The 13413-nt window shown below is 40.3% G+C and overlaps 1 protein-coding gene across 9 annotated transcripts in view; it reads right to left on the bottom strand.

Moving 5' to 3' along the window:
- The window catches only part of PLPPR1 (phospholipid phosphatase related 1), a 335427-nt gene that overhangs the window by 32066 nt on the left and 289948 nt on the right, over positions 1–13413 (bottom strand). For all 9 annotated transcript variants that reach the window (XM_051856156.3, XM_051856164.3, XM_089301257.1 and 6 more), the window contains exon 4: positions 8912–9044. In XM_051856156.3, coding sequence (XP_051712116.1) covers positions 8912–9044 — 133 coding nt within the window. The remainder of the gene's footprint in view (positions 1–8911; positions 9045–13413) is intronic.

The following is a 13413-nucleotide window of genomic DNA, read 5'->3' as shown; positions in this document are numbered from 1 at the left end:
TTTTTATCATGTCCTAATGTGATAATTTAAATTACTTCCAAAATACAAAGCTTTTTAAAAATTATTATAGAGAGCTTGAAGCAGCTGTTCAGTGCTGGGAGTCATTTCAGATGTTCTGATAATACTTTTCTGTCTTGCTGTGCCTCAATTTATTATGCAGTATCTTATGTAGCAAAAATACTCATACAATTTTTTAAAGTCTTTGAAACATACTTGTTTTATTAAACTACACCAGTAGCTCTCCACTGAGGGTGATCCTTCCTCAGGGGACTTCTGTAACATTTGCAGACATTTTTGTCCCTAGCACAAGAAGGGGTGCTACTGGTATCTTGTGGGTTAGGAAAGCTGCTAAACATTCCTCAGTGCACATAGGACAGGAGCCCACTGCTATATAAAACAATTACTGGGCCCAAAATGTCAATAGTTCTGTGGGTGAGAAGCACTGCTCTCCTACGATTAAGTTCCCTGAATGTCATGAGTTTTACTGGCTGACTTTGCAAGTTGTCGGAGGAAGCAGTTCTCTGCTCAGTGAATCTTGTTGTTGGAGTCAAAGCTCTTGACCACTGGTGCTGGGCAGTGCCCTCAGAAAGGGATCTCATGTGACTCAGTAACTTGCCTCTTGGTATTAGGGTAACCTACTGAGCTCTGGGCTAGGAGTCTTGTTCAGGTCTGTAACAATCTGATTTTCCAAGGATGCCATCCACATAGATTTGTTCTCTGCAGCTGAACAGCACAACCAAAAGCAACTTCTTTGCAATTTCTGGGAATGTGAGCAGAAGTTGCTCCCTGGCTGTGCCTTTTAGGCCAGCTTCAGCATCCTTCCTCACCCTGTAGTTTTGAATCCAAGCCACCGGTCCAATCCTGATCACTTGTAGAAAGTACAAGCATCTCTTAGAGTCTGGTGGTTTGGCTGTTCATGGAGTCCATAACCCAGGGTTCCATTTTTTCCTCTAAGATCCTCCTTGGTTCTGTCCTCCTGAATTGTAAATCTGATATCCAACTCTGGTCCTTTGCTGAGTTCTAGAATATCTCCATCTGCTTAGATGCCCATGTCCTGCCTTGATATTAACACTTTTATGATCTAGATTTATGGCACTGCAACTTATTTTTAGATTAACTAGACAGATTGAAATTTTCTTTTTGCTTTTCCTTTTTTCTCCCTTTCCTTTTTCTTTCTCAGATTGATTTCTTTCCTTTCTTTTCTTTTTCCTCCCTCCTTCCCTTCATTTTTCTTTGATTTATTTATTTGAAAGGCAGAGTCACAGAGGCAGAGACAGAAAGAGATCTTCTATGCCTTGGTTTACTCTTTAAATGACCGCAATAGTCAGAGCTGGGCCAGGTGAAAGCATGAACTCCATCTAGGTCTCCCATGTGGGTGCAGGGGTCCCAGTATTTGGGCCATCTTCCTCTGCTTTCCCAGGCACATTAGCAGGGGGCTGGATGGGGGAAGCAGAACTGCTGGCCTCGAACTGGTGTTCCAGTGTAGGATCTGACCTTGCAGGAGGTGGCATCACTCACTTTGCCACAGACTGGCCTGACCGGTTGAATTTCTTAACCAGCACATGAAACTAGAATATTCTCTGAGCACCTGGACCGCTGAGGCCATGTCTGTCTTGATTTTTCAATCCTGCTATGAAGTCACTGCCAACACGAAAGAATTTTCACTGTAGAATAGCCTCTTCTGTTAGTTGAAAAACATGTATCTGCTCCCACAAACTCCCTGTTTCCTTTCCCTAGCTATTTTTCTGCACAGTGCTTATCTTCTAACACTATGCTTATTTAATGTCTGGCTTCCTCATTGGAATATAAACTCAATAATGGCAAATTTCTTTGTTTGGCTCACCAATATATGTTCTCAACACCTTAGCCACTGCCTAGCATAGTGGCTGCTCAATACATTATTTCTTGAAGTTTAAAAGAACATGACCAGCCCCTAGCCCCCGCCCCTCATCTATACTTTAAATACTGAAAGTAAGTAGAAGTGTACTGACTGCATCAAATAAAATCTCAGTTAAAGGACATCCAAATGACTTTCAAAATTGAAGAATGTTCCAGTTCTCAAAAAGGTTGACATTATGCTTGTCTCAGGGTGTCAATTCTTACAACCATAAAACATCATGACCTTTGAAATTGCACTTAAAATATTCATGCTTCATTTGCAGCACACTTAATTTATGGCAATTAATTAGTGTTATATGAATTAACTGTTTACTATGGCTCTTTCTATTCGTCCAGTGCTACCTAATCATTGGGCCTGATCTAAATGGCAGAAGACTTGCTTGGGATTTAATTAAATTCTTATCAAAAGTAATAATGGAACAACTATGTGATCCCAAGTGAAAAGACCATAATAAATAGCTTTTGACGACAGGATATTTTAGGTGCTAATAGACAATCTAATTTTGGCAGTTTTGGATGCCCCTACCCCTGTTTTTTTTTTTTTTTCTTTAACTCAAAAGAAACTGGCTATTTTGGGAGGGCAAATTAATTTACTTGTCCTTTGACATAGCAAACAAACCAAATTTGAATGCTTTTTATTTTCACTATTAAATAAAAAAGTATTTAATAATTGACATAAGAATGCCTATTCAAGTATATTGGTGAATGAATAAAACTTAGCTGAACTTATCTTCATCAGGTTTTTGGAAAATGTAACTATCTTAATTAGTTTTTGCTGCTGAAAAAGGAATGCAAGGTTTTATCTCTCGAGAAAATAAATCTGTGCATTGTTGCTATGTAATGTAATGCAACACCTAGTGAAATGGTTTAAGAAGAGAATGGGGCCGGTACCGTGGCTCAGTAGGCTAATCCTCCGCCTAGCAGCGCCGGTACCCTGGGTTCTACTCCCGGTCGGGGTGCCGGATTCTGTCCCGGTTGCCCCTCTTCCAGGCCAGCTCTCTGCTGTGGCCCGGGAGTGCAGTGGAGGATGGCCCAAGTGCTGCACCCGCATGGGAGACCAGGATAAGCACCTGGCTCCTGCCTTTGGATCAGCACGGTGCGCCGGCCACAGCGGCCATTGGAGGGTGAACCAATGGCAAAGGTCTGTCTCTCTCTCTCTCACTGTCCACTCTGCCTGTAAAAAAATAAAAAGAGAGAGAGAGAGAGAGAAAGAGAGAGAGAGAGAGAGAGAGAGAGAGAGAGAGAGAGAGAGAATGGGATAGGGAGGAAAAGAGGTTGAAATGCATATTAATTTGACTATATAGTTTTTTTTTTAAATCAAATCTTGGTCAAATTTGTTCACCCTTTCTTTTCATGTTCCTTTCTTTCTATGTCATGCAAATACAACTTGATAATTTATTAAAGGTTTAGACGGGTCAAGGAGTTTAGCTATGAGAGTTTATACTTTCAGATCTGGGAGCCCAGGCATCCTTTTTATAAGAACCTGGGGAAAAATTTATGGTGATTTGTTAATCAGAGGAATTCAAACCCTCTATCAAAGTTAACACAATTAGCATTGCTAAAGATGTTTTAGTTGGAATGCTTTCTGACTTTCTTTTGCCATTTTCTCATTTGAAATTTCATCTGATTTTGGGTTGGGGCAGGGGGTATGTGTATCCCTTTAAAAGTCTCCCCATGCAGACCAGAGAGGATAGAATAAAAGAGTTCAGTGCTGATCCCCTGTTTCCTTCCTACAGAGGGGAGACCATGTCGGAAAAGTGACCATTCTCCATAGCCTTCATTTTGTCCCCTACCCTTTAAAAAATAACCTTCAGTCCCTTTTCTGAATTTAAAACCATACAAATTTATGATAAAAATTAAAATTGCAGAGTAGAAAACAACAAAATTTATTTACCTATTATCCACAGTAACAAAAGTTAACAGTGTATTTACTTTCAGTCTGTTTTTCTACAGATCAGGCACACACAAACCACAGATATACACGCTTATATAATGTATCTGTCGCTCCCCCTCTTCATGGAGGAGCAACACTGAACCCTGCCTAGGCTTCATATCCGAGTCACGGCACCATTATGTCGCTCCCCCTCTTCGTGGAGGAACGACACAGGACCCTGCGCTGTTCCTTCGTCTGCTTGGCCCTCCCCGGGTTTGCTGCTGGTTCTTCCCGGGTTGGCTACTATCCCTTCCACCTCCGTGGAAGGGCAGTTCCCCCTGGCCACATTCCCCACTTCCGCAGGGGAGCGGCACACCGCCGGCCGGCTTTCTCGGGGGCTGCACGGGTTCCCTTAGATGTTCCCCATAGATGTTCCCGGTGCATGCCGTCTCTCTCCTCCTTTATAGTCCTCCTCCGCCAATCCCAACTCGGCTGCCCACACGCCGAGTACGCTGCTCTCCTCCAATCAGGAGCAAGTCCTACAATTTATTAGTTGAACTGGAGGCAGCTGTGCAGAAGCTGTTTACTTCTCTCCCAGCGCCATATTGTGGGAGAGCAGATGCATAGAATAAGTCTTAATTCCAGTAACTCAGTCTAGTCCGGGCTGCTCCCCACAGTATCCTTTTCCTTAGAAATAATTATAGACAAAATGCTTTGGTTTTTCCACATAAAATTATATCATGAATATTTGTCCTTCATTAAAAGTTCATAGAAGTGTATTATGAAGTTGTAATTTATGGTGGCAATATCTTTAAAAATTATATTGATATTTCTGATTTCTATTCTGATTATATAATCTTAGTCCATAAAAATAAATCTTTATCACTGATTACTTTCTTAGGATAGATTATTAAATAATAATAATGAAATTTTTGATTAAAAAGAGCAGTATTTTCATTTTCAAATAGCTATTTGAGAAGCACAAAGACAGATACAGCAAGCTCCCATTTACTGGTTCAGTACACAGACATCCACATTGTCTAGGCTTGGGCCAAAGCTAGGAGCCAGGAACTCAATACAGGTGTCCCACATGGGTAGCAGGAGCTCAGCTACATTTGAGCCATCACCAACTACCTCTCAGGGTCTGGATTGGAAGGAAGCTGGAGCCCAGATCTAGGAATCAAATCCCAGCACACCAATGTGGAACACAGTTGTCTTAAACACTAGGCTAAACACTTGCCACAGCACAGTCATTTTAAAGGGTATTTGAAATATACCATAGGGGCCGGCATTGTGGCACAGTTGGTTAATCTACCGCCTGGGATGCTGGGATTCCATATGGGCAATGGTTTCAGTCCTGGCTGTTCCACTTTTGATTCCTGCTAATGCTCCTGGGAAAGCAGTGGAGGACGGCCCAAGTGATTGGGCCCTTGTCGCCTACATAAGAGACCTGGATGAATCTCCTGGCTTTGGCTTAGCCTAGCCCTGGCTGTTACAGCCATCTGGGGAGTGAACCAGTGGGTGGGGGATCTCTCTCTCTCCCTCTCTATCTATAACTCTGTCTTTCAAACAAATAAAACATAGAAAAGAAATATACTATAAATCAAAATGCAGGAGGGGTATATCAACTTACTCTTACCAGAAATGTATTAACATCCTAAGTTTTTTTCATCCTTGACAGAAGAAAGCATAATTTTCTTAAAACATATTTTGGTAATTCACTGGCCTTCTTTATAGTGTGAAGCTGATTGTATTTGTTGGGAAATACCATTTGTAATGCATTCTAGAATAATTACATAAACTACAAGAAAAAAGTCACACCATTTCAGGTTAATTAGAATTGTTAACTGAAATAGTTATTTTCCCATGCCAACTGCATAGGGTGTATTTTCGTGTCCATCGGGCTAGAAAACAAGACTAATAAGCTGTTTACAATAACATTTCTAATACATTCATTGATTATTTTTTTTCCCAAAGGAAAAATTTCCACTTAAAAGGTCTTTATTCCAAATACTACATTTTAGTTCTCTTATGAAAAAATTAACTCAAAATTATTCAGAAAAAGTAAGTTACCCTTCTCAAGAGAAATATATTTCTATCCCCACCCCCTACATCTCCTAATAAAAGTCAGAAGAGACTTATGCAGTTCTCTTACAAAACTGCCTTATACATGTACTTTAATTTCCTAGAATGAAACTAAAGGGTGGTAATAAAGGTAATTTAGCAGAAGGCAAATGAAAATTTAAGAACCAGCATTTATGAAATTAGTTGTAGGCAAATCTGTAATTTAACAAAGTTTATCTTTGTTCATCATCATCCAAAAAAATTTACTGAAAACCTATGGGCCACTTTGCAATATGCTGCAAATAGAGTGAAAAAAACAGTCTCTGCTCTCCAGAGGAGCACAAATTAATGGGATTGTAAGAGACTTAAGTGATTATAACAATATGGTATACAAGATGGAGGTACAAGGCTCAGTGAGGATCTGGAGGACAAGGCAGCTAATTGGATGGTTAAACAGGTAACATTGAAACAGCTTTGTAGTGAGGACGTGGCAATGGAAAATTCTGGGCAGAGGGAGCCAGCACACGAACAGAAACTGAGGCAAAGCATCACACTGTCCTTTAAATTAGGTTAGGCTGGTGAAGGAAGGCCTCCTGTGGGTGTGGCTTAAGGTGAGGTGGAGACAGATGAGATGGTTAAGGATGCTACAGATTGTTAAAAACAGGAATCCATTGAAAAATTTTAAACAGAAATGCTGTCATATTTTTGCTTTAGAAAGATCAAGGACTACAAAATGGTCAGTAGATGACAGTTTTGTGGGGCTGGGGTGAATGGAAGTAAGGTGCAAAATAAGATATAAAAAGATCACCTAAAGAGTAAAGATATTTTCCTAGCCTAAACTAGTGGTTCACAAACTTTAGTGCTTATTAGAATTGTCTGGATGATCTATGAGGACATAGATTATCAGGGTTGTGCCCCACATGAGGCCTAAGAATTTGCATTTCTAAGAAGTTTCCTTCTGGCTCAGGGCATCTCCCAAGTTTTTCACTGGAATGATGGACAGATTTAGGTGTCATAAAACAAGAGGGACAGCATAAAGCAAGCACTTTTTTTTTTTTAACCCTGTAACCCCAATTGCCTTTCCAAGCTGTTTCCTCTAGTCCTCTAAGGTTTATGTGACATCCACTGGCTCCCTCTGCTTTAGCATCCCTTCCTTTTAAATACGTCATGATGAACTCTAACCAATCTCACTTGAATGTCTCTGGCTTATGCTCCTGGGATCTAGCTCTCAGCCTATAACAGGCTCACAGGGACTGTGTCATTGATTATGAATGGGAATTTGATGCTTCTCCAGGGTGACAAATTTCTACTTTGACAGTGGTCTTTCTGAGGCTGCGCTTCAGCCCAATGCAGTGTCTCAAGTGGGGGTTTCAGGTAGCACAGCAGGCAATCTGAAGGATCCATTCCTGGATGGTAGGACTCTTCATTCCTCAATGAACAGAGACTTGCTCTGCCAAGGCACAGAGGCCTATGTAAATGACATGCAGGTTAAAGCTTCTATTCCTTGGACCCTATCCCAGCTGGTGTTGATCAGAAATGGGTATGACTTATCTCTGCCAAAGAAAAGCAATAGTAACTATCAAATATAGTTCCAAAATATATAACTCCACACTTTGATTAACTTGCTTTAATTACATGTGCAGGAAACATATCAGATGGTAGTCAAAATCTTCCCTGAGTCAAATTATGCACATCTGAGTACATGTACAACACACTCCTTGGGAGAAGTTACTTCATTTTCTATCAGTTCTACAAGATGCCTAATTAGCACTACAAAATGCCTCAGAGGATGGTGGGTGGGTTTGCTGAAGTAATGTCTATAAAGGGTCTAGTTCAGAATTCTGTATAATAAACGTCCCCCTTGATCTAGCCGCTGGGGAGAAGTGATGAAACAGCACATCACTGAGAGGAACTATTCTTTGGCGTGAGGGAACTGGATCATGGTGGCATTATATAGATGACAGAACATGTGATGAGCAACAGTGGGCTTCCACAGTCTCCAGAAACTCATTTTCTGCAAATACTAGGACTATGTGAATGTTAAGAGTTGCTTCTTTTACACTAGATTTTCTTGGGCTTCCCACACTGCAGTTTCCCTCAGTCCCACCAGTCACAGAAGCTATTGTATATTTGATTTCAATGTGGCTATTTGCTCATGACTTGAGGAAATTCAACCCTTTCCTACAACAGCAAAGTAAAAGGACTAAGATTACCAAAAAAGTTGATAGAATGCTGTATTCTGGCCCTCACTTTCTCATTTGTCAGCTCTCTAGGTTCTAAATGATATCACAGTTTGTTTTAATATCAGCCATATTCACACTTGGGGAGTTTTATTCTGGCTCCTATGAAGATCCGGCCAGTAGGCATTCACAAGATCTCATTAGGACACTGTAACAGCTATCATTTATTGAATGATACTTGCTGTGTAGGCATTCTGCAAGATCTATATTCCTACCTGTACTCAACACATTTATTCCCATATCTATATTCATTATTCATAGTACCCTAGGTATTTTTACAAAAGCTCTATATGAAGGAATGTAGGGTGTACCCTCATTATTCCTTGCCATGAATGCTAGCAAAATATTTTTTTAACCTTTGGAAAAGTATTATATTCAAGAACCCAATGGGTTATATTTCCCATTCTTTGTTATATTCTCCACATAAAGACTGTACAGAAAATGTTTCTGTGGAAATTTTATTTCTAAATGAATTTTATTGGTGTTCTATATGTTCCCTCACTCTCTTCGTGACTCAGCTAGAAATTGTGTGGCAATATCCACTCAATACTGAAATACATGTCCAGGATAACTCTCACATAAATGTAGGATGAAAGAAATCCAGCTTGAAATCACTTATAAGACAATTTAATAGGTACCACTTCACTTCAAGGATCAAAACTTTATCATCGCATTAGGATCAGGCTCAATTTCTGTACTTCATAGGAAGCTCTCCAACGCAGCTTTTACTTTTAAATTGGACAGATCCATAGATTGGCTTATTTTACCAATCCTGCTCACCATTCATAAGTTTTGCCTATTCAAAGGGTTTAGTTCTCCATGCTGTTCTACTCACCGATAAATCTGACAATCCTTCGGAGTAAGGGGTTCAGGTAACAGCATTCTCCAGTCAGAATTGTTTTCTCCTGGGCAATCAAGGATTCTCGTGTTGACTTTATGAAATACATGGATATTTCACCAATAAAAATCTGGGGAAGGAATGTTAAAGACATGTCTAGTTGGATAGCTGTTTGAACAGTTGCTTTCCTTTTTAAAAATAACTTTTGAGGATCTGCAATCCTTTAAAAAGATACCAAGTTGGAGAGATGGGAAGTTAGAAACTAATTAGCATTTAGCCCATTATATCCCACCACCCTCTATCTAGGACACTTACAAAGATTTAAATTAAGCAATAAACGTGCCACTTATGGTAACACTGAAATAAATATTATGTCATTGAAATATTCACAGAATTGAAAACTTCTAATTGAAAATAGACAACAATTATTTCAGAGTTCAGATAAAAATATTATAAAATATAAATTTATATACTATGTTGTAATATAATTTATTTTAAGACTCATTCTGGGGTTGAATCCTTTTTTATACAAACATGTGAGATGCAAGGATGAGGAATAACTGTGACAGCCTATGTGTCCAAGAAGGCATTATATGCACACATACAATAAACTATTACTTTGTTATGCAGCAACACTTTTTAAAATTTTTTATAAGATTTATTTATGTATTTGAAAGTCAGAGTTACACAGAGAGGAGAGGCAGAGAGAGAGGCTTTCCATCTGATGGTTCACTCCCCAATTGGCCACAATGGCCGGAGCTGCACCGATCCGAAGCCAGGAGCCAGGAGCTTCTTCCTGGTCTCCCATGTGGGTACAAGGGCCCAAGGACTTGGGCCATCTTCTACTGCTTTTCCAGGCCACAGCAGAGAGTTGAATTGGAAGTGAAGCAGCCGGGACTAGAACCGGCACCCATCTGGGCATTAAACCACTGCGCCACAACGCCATTCCCAGCAAGACTGTCTTTATATATCATAGAAACACTTATTTTATCATGCTTATCTAAGATATATTTTTCCTGTTCTGAACTGGTGGAATGACGCTTTTATTATTATTGGCACCTCTCATTATCTTGCACTAACAACCATATGTTACCATTTAAGTCACCATGACTTTATGTGGATTGAAGACTTCCTGATGTCAGGGACCATATCCTATATTTATATATTGCTTTGATTGCACCCAGCACCATTAGGAACTGGCATGGGTCAAGCTTTTACCAACTCTACACTACTACAACTCATGACTGAGACCCATTGATGAGGAATTTAAAATTAATTATCATCATCCACTGAATCCTGAGTGTCAGGTACTTTAGCATATTATTTTCATGCCCACAAGATCCCTAGTGTAGGTCTAATTATCCTTGCTTTACTGATGAGGAATGAAATTCCAGCAAGGTTCAATAATTTGCCCTACAACACATTCATATGGCACATGTGAATTGTTTTCCTCAGTCCACACTTACCACTATGTCATAAGCTGTTCACATTTCCCTAATTTTAATTTCAACATTTACCTAGAAGCATGTGTTTTTATAGATGTGCTTCTTTGCTATGAATAGACCTTTTTCAAGAAGAATAAGACTACATCATTCATGGATACATAATTTACAGGGTAATACACACATGAAGAGCTTGTAGATTCAGACAGATCATGTCTTACATACATTACAAGATTGAAGAGTTAAGAAGCCATGATTCCTGAGTGACAGAAGGGGATTTCTTTCCTCTAGGAAAGTCAGGTTGGACATAGCCAGTTTTTATCTCTAGTGTCAAATACTAGGAGACTCGGCTGCTTGTTTGATGCTTACTGCATGCCACCTTTATTTATAGGAATGCCTTGTACCTTCTCTCCCTAGAGCACTTGAACAAATCACTATCATGATTCTCATGGCATTACATGAAAAAATACCAACCTATCCCATTATTATTTGTATTTTTGCTCTCACCCCTGCCCTAGAACCTGGAACATGGTTAGTTCTAAAAAGAAAGAACTTTAATTTGAATTTTGTTTACAAGAGAGACAAAATGGGACTAGACATTTGTGCTGTGTGGAAAACTCTTGCTGTCTTACAGACAACAAAGCCCCTAACATCCCTGTAGCTCAGCAAGGCCTTTGGAGTTCTCCTTGATTCGCGACTTGCTGCCCTATACCTGAGTGATGTGACCCTGAAATGAACAGTGCTGGCTCAAACTGACATTAGAGAGAAAACGGGGAAGGGAGAGAAAATAAAGAGCAATTTAAAAATGGAAAAGTCCTAGGAGGCAGTCATTGTGGTGTAGCAGGTTAAGCCATCACTTGGGAAACCTGCATCCGAAGTTGGACTTTCTGGGATAGAGTCCTGCCTCTGCTTCTAATCAGCTTCCTGTGAATGTACCTAGGAGGAAGCAGGTGATGGACCAAGCCTTGGGGTCCCTGCCGCCCATATCAGAGACCATTTGAGTTCTGGGCTCCAGACTTCAACCTGGTCCAGCCTCAGTCATTGTAGGCATTTTAAGAGTGAATCAGCCAATGGAAGATTTCCCTCGCCCTCTTTCTCCTTGTCCTTCTGTCTTTCAAATAAAAGTCAATAAACTTAAAAAAATAGAAAAGCATTTAAATATACAGGCAAACATGATGGTAAAAATCACAAGTCAGTTTAATTATTTTGACAGAATGGTGTTTTAAAATGTTAGTGATCTTTAGTCTTACAACGGGTTTATGATGACTACAACTTAGAATATTTTTGTTTTCAACTGTACGAAATGATCTTTAGCCTTTATTTCTGAAGACCTTACTTTAGGGCTCTGTCACACTCTTAAAAGTGATGAGGCTTTCTTGGGGTTGGAGAACACTGTTCAGAACAAGTCCCAGCACAAAGTGGGCAGATGTGTAGAATAACATGGTACTCAGGGGCTGAAATGGAAATACCTGTCAGGAAGGGCCAAAAAGGTCCAAGTCTGAAGCTAGGCATAGGTGAAACGGTTGTTCAGTACTAGCCCAAAGGGAGCCAAGCAACTCAAAATTGGATAGGGAAGTCACAGAATCCAGAGTAAGGCAATGACCAAGCATGCATTACTTTGGCAGGTGGTACCTATACATGGTTATGCAGAATTACAAATATTTTATGCTTAATATCCTTGGAAGTGACAATGAATTGATGTTCTGCCATGTAAAAATATTTGAACAGTTTCAAGAACTCTGTATTCTCTTTTCTCATAAGACTGGTCACTACAAACATAAAGTGCTAAGGGGCTTTGTTTGGTCCCCAATGGACAAGCATTTTAATTTCCCTGGGATGGAACTGGAGGGAGGGGAAGGGAGAGGGGGGAGAATCTCTTCCATCTACTGCTTCACTCCCCAAATGGCTGCAATAGCCCAGATTGGGCCAGGCTGAAGCCAGGAGCCTGGAACTCCATCTGGGTCTCCCACATGAGTGCAGAAGCCCAACTACTTGGGCCATCATTTGCTGCTTTCCCAAGTGCATTAGCAGGGAGCTGGATAGAGAGATGGATTGGAAGCAGAGCAGAAGGGACTCAAATCAGTGCCCTTAGGGGGTGCTGGCACTGCAGGAGGAGGCACTGTGCCACAATGCTGGCACACAGGACCCTAGATTACAACCAGTAGGTCAGAAGTATAGGTGACAACCTACTACTTACAAGTGACATCCAAATAAGGGCAGTCTTAGGAACCCAAATCATTAATCTCTGAGATCTGATGCTTTCTCTAGAGAGTGGCAAACTGAGTTAAACTACAGGATACCCAGTTGGTGTTAGCTAGCGAATTGCCTGGTTTGTGGGGAGAAAACTCCTCACATCTGAGATCAGAAAATAGAGTGCTTGCCTCAGATGTTTCAGAAGCCTCAAACATTCTTACTCAGTAGAAACAGAGGGTAGGGCATTTGGAGCAGTGGTTATGTCACTGCTTAGGACACCCACATCCCATATCAGAGTACCTAGGTTTGAGTCCTATCTCCACTTCTCATTCCACTTTCCTGCTAATGTGCACCCTGGAAGACAGTGGATGATGGTCCAAGTACCAGGATCTCTGTCACTCACGTGGGAGACCTGGGTTGAGTTCTAGGCTCCTGTGTTTTGCTTGTCCCAGTCCTGGCTATTGCAGGTATTTGGGGAATTAATCAGTGGATGGAAGATGTCAGTATACATCTCTCCCTCCCTCCTTTCAAAAAATAGTAAGAAAGAAGATGTGCTAATTCTAGAAATGATCCATTCTGTGAGGCTTTATTCTATAGAATGAGAAAACTTATATATAACTGATTCTCATCAAAACACACTGAGGGTGTGTGCCACAAGCAGATCTAGACAAGATCACTCCAAGGTATACTAGGCTAAACAGAAGTTATGCAAAAGGTTATGGAGCTCAAGCAAATCCATCAGTTAAAAAATCCTGATTCTCATGTCAAAAGTGGTATCAGCTAAATGTTTTTATCAGCTAAAAACATTCAATTCACAAATGAGCATAACCCATAAAAGATAAAAATCAGCATGTGCCGAACTGT

Source organism: Oryctolagus cuniculus, chromosome 1, assembly GCF_051225735.1.
Source record: "Oryctolagus cuniculus isolate XC-2025 breed Fujian yellow rabbit chromosome 1, ASM5122573v1, whole genome shotgun sequence".
Taxonomy (NCBI): Eukaryota; Metazoa; Chordata; class Mammalia; order Lagomorpha; family Leporidae; genus Oryctolagus; species Oryctolagus cuniculus.
Note: the sequence above shows the minus strand (reverse complement) of the source record. Positions and strands in the feature narration are given on the sequence as shown.